The sequence below is a fragment of the Melanostigma gelatinosum genome (assembly GCF_949748355.1).
Source record: "Melanostigma gelatinosum genome assembly, chromosome: 11".
Taxonomy (NCBI): domain Eukaryota; kingdom Metazoa; phylum Chordata; class Actinopteri; order Perciformes; family Zoarcidae; genus Melanostigma; species Melanostigma gelatinosum.
Window position 1 is genome coordinate 21,324,915 of NC_136644.1, and position 16,530 is coordinate 21,341,444.

Genomic DNA, 16,530 nt, shown 5'->3' on the forward strand with positions numbered 1-16,530 from the left:
TTCGAGGTGTGTTGCTGTATTAACTGGAGATTAAATTGGCAGTCAATGTATTTGCAGTTGTGTGTGGAGAGATACAGGGAGAGAACGAAGCAGTGGTCACCACAACACCATGACACCATACCACTGTACTCGAACCTATCCCTTGTGTCCTGGTTGAACTTTAAGTCTGTCTCCACCTATCTGGCTCAACCCATCAGCTCCCGACCACGCTCGGCACTGCTCAGCCTTTCAGACAGCGCTACTCGGACTTGAATCACCTGTGGAATTGTGAGGCAGGATAGAGGGGGGTTAAAAAGTATATAAGGCAGGTCAGGTAATAACAGCCTAAAAAAAACCCCTCTATTCAGCAGATAATCGGTCTCTATTCTGTTCTATCGGGCTCTGCTGCTTTGTTCTTTGTATGTTTGATGGGATTTCCACAGAGGAAACAAACAAATTCATACAGAACGGCTAGCCTTTACTTTGTTGGTTGTGTGCCTTGCTGGTGGGTTAGTATATGTGTAACGGGTCATTTTTGCAACAATGATGTTTTTAACAATTGGGAGTTATGACTAAAATGTGCTTTAGTCACAACTAAAGCCGATCCCAGCTGACGCTGTGCAAGGCAGGGTACACCCAGGACAGGTTGCTGACACATAGAGAAAAACAATTAAGAGTCATCAACAAACCTAAGCTGCATGTCTTTTGGACTGTGGGAGGAAGCCGGAGAACACAGAGAGAACCCACAGCTGCCACGTGGGAAAACATGCAATCTCCACACAGAAGGAAGTTAAAGATGCTGTCGCTAACTTGAGGTTCCTCAGAATAGATCTGCCAATAATCAGAATAGGTTTCTTGGCGTGTGTGCCGCTGAATGGGGAAACCCTGTAACATGGGCGTCTTTGTGATGACCATCATTTTAGTGTTTAGAGAGAGAGAACAACAAAATTACAAAATTCAGAAAATTAGACAAGCAGTCAGTGCCTCCACATCAACCACAGGATATGTGTTGTCCCGATCTCTGAATAACATCCATTCAAATATCATGACTCAATTTCATTCAATCGACCGTAGAAGCCTCGAAGACATTATACTACATCTGAAGTCATCCTCCTGCTGCTTGGATATTCTACCAACACACTTTTTCAAAAATATTTCAAACTGCATGATCTTTTACAAATTGTAAACACATCCCTTCTCTCAGGTGTCTTCCCACAAGCCCTAAAAACTGCAGTTATTAAACCACTCCTAAAGAAGGTTAGTTTAGACTCCGCACCGATGAAAAATTATAGGCCAATATCAAACCTCCCATTTTTAAGTAAAATAATTGAAAAAGCGGTTTTCCAACAGCTGACCAACTTCTTGACCGTAAATAACTGCTTTCATGTTTTCCAGTCAGGCTTTCGACAGCACCACAGCACTGAAACTGCTCTTGTTAAGGTTTTCAACGACATCCACTTAAACATAGACAATGGCAGAAGTTCAGTCTTAGTGTTACTAGATCTCAGTGCTGCATTCGACACGGTCGACCATGCCATACTCCTAGAAAGACTAAAAATCTGGGTGGGACTCTCTGGCACAGCACTTAACTGGTTTGAATCCTACTTGAAGGGCCGAGAATACTTTGTGTCTGTAGCTGATTACACATCAGAGCTGACTAAAATGACATGTAGTGTTCCCCAAGGTTCAATACTGGGGCCTCTTCTGTTCAACATCTACATGCTTCCACAAGCTCAGATTATGGAAAACAACAAAGTGTGTTATCATAATTATGCAGACGACACACAAATCTACATAACTATGTCACCAGGGGACTATAATCCCATACAAGGGCTGGGTAACTGCATTGAACAAATCAACAACTGGATGTGCCAGAATTTTCTTCAATTAAACAAAGATAAAACAGAAGTAATTGTTTTTGGTACCAAGGACGAACAATTGAAAATCACCGCTCAGCTTCAGTCACTGATGTTAAAACCCACAAACCAAGCCAGAAATCTAGGTGTAGTTATGGATTCAGACCTCAACCTGAACAGCCATATCAAGACAATTACAAAATCAGCCTACTATCACCTGAAGAATATATCAAGGATTAGAGGACTTATGTCTCAACAGGATTTGGAAAAACTTGTCCACGCATTTATCTTCAGCAGACTGGACTCCTGTAACGGTGTGTTTACAGGTCTCTGTAAAAAGTCTGTCAGAACGCTGCAGCTCGAGTCCTCACTAAGACCAGGCGGGTGGATCACATCACTCCAGTTCTGAGGTCTTTGCACTGGCTTCCTGTCCAACAAAGAATTTACTTTAAAATCCTGCTGTTGGTTTACAAAGCACTGAATGGTTTAGGGCCAAAATACATCTCTGATCTGCTGCTACCTTACGAACCATCCCGACCCCTCAGGTCATCTGGGACCGGTCTACTTTCTGCTCCCAGAGTCAGAACTAAACATGGAGAAGCAGCGTTCAGTTTTTCTGCTCCACATATCTGGAACAAAGTCCCAGAAAGCTGCAGGTCTGCTGAGACCCTCAGCTCATTTAAATCAAGATTGAAGACCTTTCTGTTTGCTGCTGCCTTTAATTGAACCACATTCAATTAATATATTAATCAATTTCCTGCATTTCTGCATTTTACTACTGAATTTTATTTCTTACACTGTTTCTTTAATTGTTTTTAAATCTCCTTTTCTTTTGCCTTATGTTTTGATGCTTTTAATGGTTTTATGTGAAGCACTTTGAATTACCTTGTTGAAATGTGCTGTACAAATAAACTTGCCTTGCCTTATATTTACGTCATCAAACAGATACACTTAAGCAGGGGAATAACAGATTTAATCGCAAAAGCACTACATCACAGTCTCTGAATACTGACTATTAGAGATGGACCTGCAACAGCATGTCTCTTGTAAATGGGGGGAAACGTGACGCACGTCATGCACTTGTCCTTGGCATGAAAGGAGACTAGCGTCAACAAAATGACCTGCACATGTCACATTGACAGTTTGATGGGGCTTGAACTCAGCAGAATTACCTTTATTCAAACAGCACTTACCTTGAGATGGGGGTTTCTGCTGGCATTGTCCTACTTTCTGTCCTTTGTCTGTCATGTCGGATGGTAAAAAGAAGACACAATATGCCACATTGCGTACGCATGTTTTTCTAGTTTTTCTCTACTTGATAATAGATGCTGTAGCTGAACCACAGAGGGCGGCTCACTGGGGAGCAGCTGCAGTACTGTAAATCTCAGCAGCACCAGCAGCTACAAGAGCTGAGGCCACATGGCTCACCGGACCCACAGCTCCTGAGGGGATTTAAAGTACAGTACCACACATGCATTGACCTTATGTTAATCAAGATCAGTGTGATGGGAAGATAAACATTTGTACAAATATGACAAAACAATTAGATATGAGAGTTGTAAATATAGTTAATTTGTATGCCTGGTCTGTTAAACAGGTTACGTTTTGAGATCTTGTTTTGCCACTGCATGACACATGAAGACTGTGTAATCAGATTGACAACATGACATTGGACAACTTGTCTAGAGGGCTTTATCTGGAAGACGTGACTGGACCTGTCAGCCTGTGTCAGGCCAGCAGCTGTGGGGGTCTGGCTGACATCCAGGGTGACACCACCCGTGGTGTTTTGTCATCTCTGCTCCCTGACCAGAGAAAGTAAGCGTGGCAGACAGGTATTTTCACAACACATGATCCTCAAAATTACAGCGGTGGCTATAAGAAAGGGGCCCAGCTATTTGAGATTGAGACTGCTGCGTTGGGTTTTTTTTTTAAGGAATGACGACAAGGTTGGCCAGTTAGGCGGGAGCCTAAACCTCACCGGATCTGAGATGTTGATACAATTTCACTCAAGTTACTTCCCAGTGCTAACACCCACAGGGCATAATAACACTGCCAATTACAAAAGGAGATCATTCATCTTTCTTCAAACAAAGCAAAGACTAAATTCGTAGTTGAAATCTGTAAAATGTAGCTGTTTGTCTTTTTATTTTTACATTCAAAGATTCTATTCAAGTCAGCGAATGAAGTTTTGAATGTCTGTCGTCACATTTTATGCTGTGATCACCCTAAAAATAAGGAGACAAAATCAGCATTTTAATTTTGATTTAGAATTTGAATCTCAATGTTATGAATGCAGCTTCAAGCAGTCCAGTACAGCCCCACAACTACTTTCTTACTGGTGACAGAAAATGCTTTGAGTGCAACTTGAGAGTATCTCGAAGGAATCTCCCATCCAATGGACACACACACACAGGAGCACATGCTTCGATGACATGAGTCATTCTTCAGCATTTCCTTAGCTGCCCCTGTTGATTCTGACATTTAAATAAACTTCAGGCTACTTGCGCCTGGCTGCTTTCTGAAAACAGCCGTGGTGCTTGATGCAATGTAGAATTATGCTGGCAGTGCTGCTTTCCACTCTGCTGTATGTGATTGGTGCTTCCCGAGGAAAGAGGGCACTGGAGGCCAGTATGTAAATCCCGTCTTTCCTTTGCCAGGGCGGGAATAAATCACTTGTACCCAAATGCATGCCGAAAGTGTTTCCCTTTTCACTGTTCTATCAGCTGCTGAAAAGAAATTCCCTTTACAGCAACAGATGCTATTGACAGATTTTGTCTTCCAGCACACGTTTTATTAATAATATCCTGTGTTTTTGTACTGATGCAAGACTGTTGAAATAACTTCTGCAGGAGAAGTGAGCAGATTAAACCTGCCTAGAGACTCATTATCCACGGCCGTCACCAGCTTCATTCATACATAAACGCAACATCCTCGAATCCAACAGTGACCCAGGTACTATAATCACTCATTGTCTCGATCTCTCTCTTTCTCTCTCTGTTTTTACTCTCCTCCCCCTTTCTCTACCGCTCTCTCTTTGGATTAGTATTAATGCAGTTCAAGTAAAGTTCCGACATCACATTTGTTTTGTGTGCATTTTGTCAAATTTCTGTGCACGCCTGCAGAGCTGCCACAATAATCCGTTTAAAAAAAAAAGAAATGTAATTTTATGTCATAGTGGTGGCTGGGAGATATTTTGAGTGAATTCCACAAGACCTCACTAAATGCCCCCAACATTCAAAATACATATTATACCCTCTCATTCATCAAGGACTCATCTTTATTCAAGACTTTCAAATTTGTTGGCATAGTTACCGATCGCTGAGATCATGTATGAGCAGCCAGTAGCTCAGTAATGACCAAAGAAAATCCACAATGATAAGAAAGAATAAGTGTAGAAAGTAAACCACTGAGGGCTCTGTATTTAACATCATAGTGGCAAAAAGTACAAAAGTAGGTCATGACAGACAGGTCAATGAATTTCTATACAAGTGCTTCTGCTGCGGTTAATTTAACATTTTATACATCACTGTATTTACATCTTCTATTTTATTAATGCATGCTTATGATCCTGTATTGTAACTGCTAACTTTACCTTTATTTTAGCTGTCGTGTTGTTTTTATTGTTAGCTATTTGTTTATAAGCGTTGTTTTATATCTCGACACCATTGTACATGTATATTCCTCCTCGGTGGTCTTTAAATCAAATATAAAAGATTGCGGCCGTATGCACAACAGATTATAACAGAGTGGAATATATTGTAAATTGGACAGGTGTGGTGGTTTATTTTTTACCCTCACAGTCAGTCACATTCCTTGTGTCATAGCATTTCAACTGCTAGTGTCTATGAGAGTGATGTATGAATAAAATGGCCCTTCAAGTAGGAAAATAATTTAGTTTTTTGAGGTTCACAGTGGCAAGATGCAAATATTTAACATCAAAAATAATCAGAAAAGCGGAAGAAAAACCACAATAAGTTCACAAAAGAAAAAGAAAGAAAGGAAAAAATAACACAAACTTTATGCTTTTCTCTGTTCATCACATTCAAGGTTCCATTCGTACCTATTGGCACCATGTCACTTAACATCTTACATGCCACCCATCTTCAAGGATGTAGGTCATTATTTCCATTGAGAGACAGCAAGACATTTCTTCAGCCATTGACCTATTCTGTACGTCTGTTAACATTTTTCCACCAGAGGGCAATTAGACGTCTTGCTTTTAGCAAGCACATATCAAAGATTATTTGTTTACGACTCTGTATAAATGATTTACCCGGGACCCCAAAATAAAAACCGATGAGTCAAGGAGTAACTTTAGCATCCTGCCATTTATCAAGTGTAACCGCCACTCCCGAATCCTCCCTCAAGGCATTTAAGCTTGGATTCAGCACAGATAGAGAGACCGATGGGTCATTGTTACTTATTCTGGGGCGTCTATTGTTCCATATAATGTTGGTGAATAGCTTTTTCAATTTTGGAACTAGAGGTGGTGGTAGGGGAACATTCTGAAATATATATATAAACATTTAGGAAGATTATTTATTTAATGAGTGTTAATCCTGCTTGATTTAACTATGTCTTCTAAATGAGGTGCTATTCGTATGCCTAAATGAAGCTCTAGCGTAAGTTCAGACAGGAAGACTACACTCTTGCATGCCTAAGCCCATAGCTTATTGACCATACATCTGCATCACTCCTCATGCAGGCAATGTTATTGTTTGGGGCTGTCAATCACAATCCACTGTCTAGATCAGCTGGTGTCTCTAGCCAATAGCACAATGACACAAGGACGTCGTTAGCCTATCATCTTGCTGCTGTCTCTCTTAAATATGATTGTCTCTCTACCTTCAGTACGTTCATGCTGCTGTTACGCAACCCTCCACCTCACCATCTCCGCCCAATCTTCGCAGATTCATCAGCTTCATCAACTCATCATTCTATCGGCCTCATCAGCCACCAGTGTCTGGACTCCACGGGGGGATTTATATTGTTGCCGCTCAGGGCAATCACAGCTCGATCACGAATCTCCTCCTCGAGTTCAAGCGCCAAAGAATTTCCGTGTAACTCATGAACGCAGCATCTGTCGTAATAAAGGTCAACTACTAATGATTCACTTGTCTCTCCTGATTGAAATATGTAAAGCAGTCTGTGACCTTAAAATGTGTGGCCTCCTGAAGGGGAATGCTTTTCTCCTCTCCATTTAGTGGAATGATTGAAGGTATAGAATTGTTGAGGTTCTAACATGTTTCTAGTGTGAGTGACGTGAGTCACTCAAGGGGGGAAATGTGGGAGACAAATGTATTTGTGTCTTGAAATATATTTGTGTAAAATCAATCATATCCATAATTTGAAATGTATCCATGTATATTCACAGTCATACTGTATCATTGTCTTATTACATCACAGTCATTACACAGACTTAGAATTCAGATTCTATCACAATTCTACACCGTAGGGTTTTGGGGTTAAGTGTCAAAGTGCAGATAGAGGGCAGCCTTGGTGGCAGCCTCTAAATATTGTGATCGGGACTGAGATATTATTCTTTGTAAACATCTCAGTAGTAGGACTACTAGATAATAGACATTAGTGGACTTACCCACCCACATCGGCTAAAGACATAAGGCCACTTAACCCCGTCACAGGCCTCTTCCGGTACAAGTAAAGAAATGCTGTGGCTGGTGCCCCCTTCTAGTGGTATTAAATATTCAGCCCTTAATAAATCCATTTTGGTGTCGCTCAACCCTACTTGGAATTACATTTTCTATCCTCCTAGCTAACTATTTACAAAATCTATTGGTGTCTTGAATTAGAAGACTTATACGACACATAGATGGAGAGAATCCCATTTAAAAAAAAAAAGCATTTCAAAGAAGGGTTTGCTGAGGTTATTTGATGTTTTAACAACATCGATATCTAATTAAGAGCGCCAGCCATCAGAGCTATACAATTACTCATGAAGTAATTTAAAGGCTTTATTGATCTCTAAAGGGTCTATTATAATGTTAAACAGAAAAGCAAGACATTGACATACATCTGTCCACTGTAGTTGCCATGTAGTAGCGCATGTTATAACATGGACCATGCATAAGGCACAAAGGAAACGTAAATGACCGGCGCTCCTATGGCACCCGTTCGTTTTTCCCCTTAACCAGTCAGGTTTCCTCCGAGCAGCCTGGCCCGGCACAAAAATAGAAATGCTGTGTTGGCAGTTGGATCCATTAATCAAGGGCTCCCATGTGAATTCAACTAGCAAGACAACAACGTAGGAGACCGAGCAAGGATTTGAATGTTTCTGACTGCAGTTTGATCGGCTGCTCACAGCAAACAAACAAACACAATGAGGGAAAAGTGAACACTATCTTTAATGTGTTGTTAGCCAGACTTTCACTGAATTCCTCCACACGAGCCGAAGTGGCAAAGCTAAAGCGTCCGTCTCTGTGCGTAATCAGCAGCCACAGTCTCACTCCATCAAAGCCTTTCTGCTGCCTGTGCACTCCAGCGGAAAGGTCCAGGTCAAATCTCACGTGTCTATTCTGAAGAAGAACTTCACTTTTTGCCTTGGCCGCCTTTGTAACCATGCATCGTGTCCCTGCAGTTAAAACATTTGAGAGGGTTCTTTGGTGGAGCGTTGGTGCCGGTTTGTGTTGGGCCAGAGATGGGGTGAGCACTCTTTATTGTCAGCGGGGAGAGGTGTGGCTCAAAGACCAGCCCTGAAGCCTCAGGTAGCCAGCTTTCTAAAAAGGCACATGGTGTCATCTCCCGCTGCCTTTTCTGGCAGATGAGTTATTCTCAGATTAGAAAGGCGAGACCTTGACGGGGCCATCTCGGCTCTTTCAGTTAATTCCTTGACGTCTGTTTCAAGTTTTTGTAATAGCAGTTAAAGGGGTCCCAGAAATGATTTTCTCTGCCTGGTCAAGAATTATTTTCATGCCTCTATTCAATTCTCAATGGCTCGCCCAGAAGTTAACATCCATCTTTTTGTGCAGTTCCACCTTCATTTCAAACAATAGCTTTCATTATTAGTGTTGTGTCTTTTTCCCCCATTGTGGATCAGCTTCTTTGACTTCATGACTTAAGGTAAAACTCAGTAACTGTTATTTATCTGAGTCGTGGTGAGACACCACATGATCTCACTATTAGGAACTCGGTAACGAACACCCACCGAACACAAGAGAGATTGGGTTTTCTTCAGTTCACGCAGATTAATTTGCATCACAAAGTATACAAGTAAACCGAGCTGTCCGGAGTCAACTCACTTCAAAATAGCATTGTACATTATTTTATACCTCCATTCCACCCTAAATCCCCCCTCCCCCCCTCGGAGATGTCCTCCTCCTCCTCTGAACCTTCAGCCAAGTTACACTGTGTACGTCGGCCAAGTCACAACAGAGGGTTTTTTGATTAACCGTAGTCTCCTTCCCCACTCGTCTTCTCCTGATTCCGCCTCTGGCTGCCCATCACTGCAACCGGCTCACGTTCTTCCCCTGCGTTAGAAATCGTGCCCTACTTGTTTATCTACGTCACCCCCCCCCCCCCCCCCCTATCTTCACCCGGGCTCCAAGGGCGCTATACCAGACTCCCTGTCTCAGTGACATGAATAACATATGACAATGATACAGGCCAATATCACAGTATGAATGTGAATATACATACATTTCAAATGATCGACATGATTGATTTTACACAAATATATTTCAAAGGCACAAATACATTTTCCTCCCACATTCACCCCTTGAGTGACTCACGTCAAATGTTAGAACCTCTCGCTCTTCAGGTCCATGTACTTTACGCTTTTATTTCTTCTACGTTTTAATTTTCATTTGTTGGTTATCTAACATGATAAAGAGCTTATGCCTGCGTTTGTGGACCGTCTACTGTCCTAAATGTGTCCTAATGTCTTCTCTGTGATATTCCACTTGACACAGTTACTGAATCGGTTGACAACTAACGTACTAAATTTACTTTCTCTGGATTTTTTTTAACTTCTACCCCTGCGGTTCTAGACTCATCAGGCTCTTCGGTGAGCACAGTGGCTAGCTCTGAAGGGAATTTCGTTATTCATTGGTTCTGGCATAAAAGATTCATCTCTCCCGATCCGATTATTGGCACGTGTGCCACTTCGGGCAGTTTAAGTGGCAGTAAAAGTGTAGATTAGGAAAGGAGTTAGGAACGGAGAGATAAAAACAGCAACCTCTCAGCATGTATTTTTGAATCCTACAATCAAAGATTGATTATATCTTTGATTTTTTTCTTCATCTATGTGTCAAGTTTTTGGTGCATAATATTGATATATATATGTATATGTATATATATATATATACATATATATATATATATATTTTCTTTTTCCAAATACAAACTGTCACATTCAATTGCGCTCTCTCTCTCTCTCTCTCTCTCTCTCTCTCTCTCTCTCTCTCTCTCTCTCTCGTAGGCTAAAATAACAATTAGTAAAACAAAAGAGGATGGAAAAGGTGTGAGTTCTGAATTGTCTGCATATTTTTCACTGTGTGACCTCTGTGGTGTGTCTCAGGACTTTCACGCATTAACCACGAAAATAACAGGTGTACATTTAGACGAGAACTGAAACTCACAGTTATTTTGCAGTAGTCCGTTGCTTTAATCAGGAAAACCACACTTCACCATGTGCAACAACACCGCGCTTTGCCGTGGCACTTTCCAAATTGCTTTCTGTTGATGGTTGTAGAGATTTAGGGAGAGTCTTTCCGCATAAAAGCATAATATGAATACCCTGTGCTTCCTCATGTGGTTGGAACTGCCATCTCTTTATGCCACTTCTTCCATCTCAGCACTGGGTGTGAATATACCAAAGAAAGGCAAGGCAAGTTTATTTGTATAGCACATTTCAACAACAAGGTAATTCAAAGTGCTTCACATGAAACCATTCAAAGCATAAAGGCAAAAGTAAAGGAGATTTAAAACATACATTGAAACAATAATCGATGTCTCCCTGAGACATTACGCTGCACGCAATCAACCATACACTGCCGCAATTCTGCAATTACTCGCACACAAGAAAGAAAGTACATTTGAAGGTGAGGGAAATGCACATGTCTTATAGCTCTTTATACTGGCATGAAACCAGATCCATTTCGAATTCAAATTCATGATATGAGACATGCATTTCACTTAAAATGTACATATTCTTGACCAATTGAAATGTATTCATAAACCTGGGGTGGTTTTTCTCACATTAACATACATTAAAATGAGCGTTCTGCAGTATGTTCTGCCATGGGCCGCGTACTCACACGCCTTCCATGCTTTATCGGCACCTTCACACTGTCCTCAGTAACTTCCCATGAAAAGGTGTCCAGTTAAACCGGACTTTTGAGCGTGGGTATTGAAATGCCTGGTCGGGACATAAGGGTATGGGTCCAGGTTGCTTGGCGACATATCAAAGTACTGAAAGACCTCCCTGCTTGGAAAACAGCATAACTCCCGAGAGCAAAACATTTACCTGGTACAAAATGTAACTGTTGTTGTAAATCCAAAGCAGTCTGGAGGAAACGGACAGCTAACAACAAGTCGAACCACACCCCTGCTGTAAAGCGTGAAGGTGGCCGTCTCATGCTGTGGGTGCTCTTTTCAGCGCAGAGGGACACAGGATTTGTGAGGTTGGAGGAAGACAAGCAGCCAAATGGGAAGCCCGATGTTATGGTGAAAGTTTGTGTTCCCACATGAGGGATATACAGTCAAGAGAGTCTCTGTTTGTGAACCCAAAGTCTTTATTCATATAGTTATAAACAAAGATCAGTTGTTTGTGATCAGTTGAGATGCAAGTGCAGGAGCAGCTTTCTGGGGAAAATAATTGGACACTGATTAGTGAGTGGATATACAGAGTGAAGTATTAAGCTTGTTTGAGAGGAAGATATGAATCTAGATGGGGTGACCTCTTGGATGTTTACAATTTGTGAATAGAGAACTGCCAAGAGGAGGAGTTTACGGGAAATGATTGGATGCAAGTAGTCAATGAACAAGTAGAAGCAGAAGATTTAGGAATAAAATAATCACCCCTGACTGCACTTACGCTAAGCTGCGTATCAAATCAAATTCCTTCCATATCACTGCAGTGGCTTCAGGACAAGAAAGCGACAGTCCTGGTATGACCCAGTAAAACCAGGTCTTGAATCCCTTCGGAAAATCTGTGGAGAGACCTCAGTATAGCTGCTCACAGACACTTCACTTTCAGATTGACTGAATGGGAGAAACTGTGCTCTGAAATAAATAGGACAAAATCCATACTTCAAATGCTCCAGGCTGCTCCAGGCTCAGAGGTGTCATCACTGCCAACATTAATTAACGATTGACGAGGGTCGTTCAAACTCATTTGGATGTGATGCCTTTTATTGCCAGTGTGTCCAAAATACAAAGATAAAAACATTTTTCTGTGATAGTATCCCCAAAACACAATCACCGTATTCCATTTTAGAGATCATGCTGCAACACCATACATTGTGAGACATGTTGAGCTGGCTTGAGACTGTCCAAATGCACTGGATACCGTTTTGTTCTTGTCAGCGAGTGTGTCAAAATGCTCAGACTTGTACCTAAAACGGTGGGAAAATGTGGGATTGCAGAAATGGAAAAGGGACACGGCACCAGGCCATATCTCCCCTCAAGCCAAATGAAAGCTCAGAGTGATGCGTCAAACACAGGTCGAGTCACAGTGACAGATCCAGTGACGGCGAGAGTCCGACAGACAAAAGAGCCAGCTGCCTGTCGGCTTTTCCAGAAAGGACCTCGTCAAGGTTAACACTGAGTGACTTGAGTTTAAAATCAGGTAACAGGGTTGTTAGAGTAAAGAATAGCCGAGGGAGGGAAAGGCAGCTCCGTAAAGATGACTGTTTGCATGTTGTGTCAACATCTTCTCTGAACATGGAAAATGTATTCTCATTTGGCAGAATGCATAGAGATTCTGCACGCACACCTATTTACTTGTTTTTGTCAGCTGAATGAGAGATAATGAAACAAAAAAAGCACGAAACTGTATTAATAGTCACACGTGATCCCTGGCAGTAGAATAGTTGGTATATTCTACGGGAGATAACGTGCTTCTAATGCTCAGGTGAGACTGACAGCTCTGCCTGCAGGTTGGGCGAGTGTGTCTGATACTGACAGACCAAATGTCAGCGCAGGAATGAAATTGCTCCGCAGTGATTGTGGAGATATACGACGTGCTTAGTTCCCATCTGACATGCAGTGAACACATCTTGTCGTCCGTGACATGGTGTTTAACATCGGCAAACTGGATCTGGACTTGTCATTAGGCCTCATAATATGGTACTCACTACGATACATAGAACACATTCTGCTAATATACAAGTGACAGCTGTGAAAATGGCTGTGAGGCTAGATGTTATGCTCCTCCGACATCCTCATGACAGGCCGCTCAATGGCAAATAATGAGACGATGCGGAGGCTTGCATAATTAGGGGAAACAGCAGACACAAAGCAGTGAGTGCTTACACACACACACACACACACACACACACAAACACACACACAATGAGGCAGTTTCCACAGAGAGGGTATTTTCTCTTTTGTCCTGTTCTAGTGTGTGTCGTGTGTCTCATTTGAAAGAGGTTGGGGATCACAGCCGCTGACTGCAACCACTCAGTGTGCAACAGTGTGTTCTCCGACAAGTTAAGTCTCATTTCTAATCAGTTTTGGAACAACAAATACACTCGTGTGCCCTTGATTAGTGCTCGGCTTGTACATCATGTCCTTGCTGGCAATTAGACATAAGCATTATTTAGTGACAGGGACCCCCCTCCCTTTTATTCATTTTTATTCCCCTTTCATTATTCACCAACATCTACAGGTGACAATTGAATGCAAGTTCACACTCCACAAATCACTGGGGTAAACTATGTTTATGCATACACACAGGCGCACATATACATAAACAATACAAATTTAGATTGCGTTCCCTCTCAATCGCTGGCCTTGAGGCCCTTTCCCTGTGGCTTATGTCATGAAGTCGGAACAAAAGCAAATGGATGTCTCGATAGGATTGAGCTGGTATATTTGCATTTTTCAGCATATTTACAAATCATGTACAGTTAAACTCCTGCCAGACATTTCCAAAGCATTACATCGTTTTTTTATGGATTTCCAAAGGACAGTCCTTCCTGCCAGACAGCTTTTACTTTGCTTTCAAATCGCATTGCGTTTTTTTTTTATTTAAATTTTTTAAACGAGGAGCCTTGAACCTAAAATTTTGATCACCACATGGAACATCGCCAGTGTGATGGTTTCACATTTGTCCGAGTTATTGCTCCGTGATAATGCAATTACCACTCCACTCCATTTCCCAAATTAGGAGTTTCTGGCTTGTATGGCAGTGAACCTTTACCCAAGCTTGAAATTGCCCCATCAGAAAACACCTGTGTGGCATTACAGCTGCTGGTTTTTTTACATGAATGTTTTTCTACGATATCCTCTTTTTCTACTATATGCTAAGCTAAATACTGCACATTTTTCATTCAGGCAGATCATTCCAAAATGTTTCTGAATGAATAAGTTGGTACTCTCTCTCGGTACATCGCTCTCGCTTTCTTTTGTGAATTTGGGTGGCCAATCTGCTGTGCTTCTGTTGTCAATGGCTCATGTGTCCTCCTTTGTCTCTCCTGTGGGTGTGTGTTTTGCCTCTAGGGAACATCTTTGTGGTGAGCCTGGCAGTGGCAGATCTTGTGGTGGCCATCTACCCGTACCCTCTGGTCCTCACCTCCATCTTTCACAATGGCTGGAACCTGGGTTACGTCCACTGCCAGATCAGTGGCTTCCTCATGGGCGTCAGCGTCATCGGCTCCATCTTCAACATCACCGGCATTGCCATCAACAGATACTGTTACATCTGCCACAGCCTCAAGTATGACAAACTGTACAGTGACAAAAACTCTGTCTGCTATGTGATGCTAATCTGGGCGCTGACTGTGGTCGCCATCGTGCCCAACCTGTTCGTGGGTTCACTCCAGTATGACCCACGGGTTTACTCCTGCACATTTGAGCAGTCAGCCAGCTCAGCGTACACCATCGCAGTGGTTTTCTTTCACTTCATTTTACCCATCATGATTGTCACATACTGCTACCTGCGCATTTGGATACTGGTCATACAGGTGCGGAGACGGGTCAAGCCAGACAACCGGCCCAAGCTGACGCAGCACGACGTCAGGAACTTTGTCACCATGTTCGTGGTGTTTGTGCTTTTCGCCGTTTGCTGGGCTCCGCTCAACTTCATCGGCCTGGCCGTAGCGATCAAACCAGAGGTGGTGGTTCCCCTCATCCCCGAGTGGTTATTCGTGGCCAGCTACTTCATGGCCTACTTCAACAGCTGCCTTAATGCCATTGTGTATGGTGTGCTGAACCAGAACTTCCGGCGTGAGTACAAACGCATTGTAGTGTCAGTGTGCACGGCACGCATCTTCTTCCAGGACAGCTCGAACGATGCAGTGGAGAGGCTCAAGAGCAAACCGTCACCAGTCATCACCAACAACAACCAGGTCAAGGTGGACTCTGTCTGATCCAGAACTCCGAGGAAAAAAAAAAGGAAGCAAACGTGAAAAGATATGCAGTGACTGAGCGTAAAAAAACAAAACGAAAAAAGAGAAAAGTTGAGAAAAATACCAAATATGAATACAACACAGCTTCTATCCTCTGAGCTTATAATCATATGGTGCTATCTGACCTCCGAACAATCAGAAACAGCAGGGGTGCATATTATCTTTGTCTTTTATCAAGCACTCCTGTTTGACTCTGCAGTACGTGTAGTACAGTGAATATATGATGTCCGTTTTGTTTTCATGTTTACAGTGATGATATAAATGTATCATGCATTATATAAGTATATATTTTGTATGAAATGTTATGTTAAATGAAAACATTTTATCAGGCTAATAAAAAAATAAAAAAAATCTACAAAAGTTGGTTAAAAACATAACCAGAAGTCTATAAATTTAACCAATTTTAATATTCTCATTTGTGACACTGTAACACTAATTGAGTGTAAGCAATGTGGGTTGCTGCTGTATTATTATACCCTGCAATACATTAAGTGGAATATATATATTTGAGTCTCTCTCTCTGTCTCTCTTTCTCTGCCACCTTGTGAGCTCATTATACTGTATGCATGGATATGCAGGTATCGTTCTAATGCAAAATAAATGCGATATTTATCGTGCTTTAGTCCTGTGTCCAATTTTCTCCCAAATGCAAGTTTATTGCAATCCTGTAAATGCATAACTTTGGTCATTTTTCATAGTTTTAACCATCTTACCTAATATTATCATAACAATGTACTCCCTGAAGCAATTTCCAATGTACTCCAATGTACTCCCTGAAGCATAAAGGCTTTATGTTAGGCCCCCCCCCCCGTCCCTGTCAGCCACATACTTCAACACTGAAGCTATAAGGTTCTCTCTACAAACACATTTCGAGGTTAACATATATGTCTATAAGTTGGAAGGCACCAGTGTCCTTCTGCAGTGCACAAGAGGCAGGGACTGTATAGCCTACTGTACGTCACTGCTTGCGTGTGTGTTGCACTGCACGCAACCCGGTTAGTGGAACACAGACAAAGCCATCATTCATCACAGGGGAGGACGGCTCAACTACGCATTTGAAATCCACTTGGCTTACATAACGCCCGCTGACCATCATCCTCGAAGCGAAA

General features: G+C 42.0%; 1 protein-coding gene across 1 annotated transcript in view; it reads left to right on the forward strand.

Moving 5' to 3' along the window:
• Nucleotides 1–15,382, forward strand: part of mtnr1aa (melatonin receptor 1A a) — a gene marked incomplete at both ends in the record, with an annotated part of 31,828 nt that extends 16,446 nt beyond the window's left edge. The window contains one exon of the mRNA XM_079279070.1: nucleotides 14,514–15,382. Within this exon, the coding sequence (XP_079135196.1) occupies nucleotides 14,514–15,382 (869 nt within the window). The remainder of the gene's footprint in view (nucleotides 1–14,513) is intronic.
• Nucleotides 15,383–16,530: the final 1,148 nt, after the last annotated feature.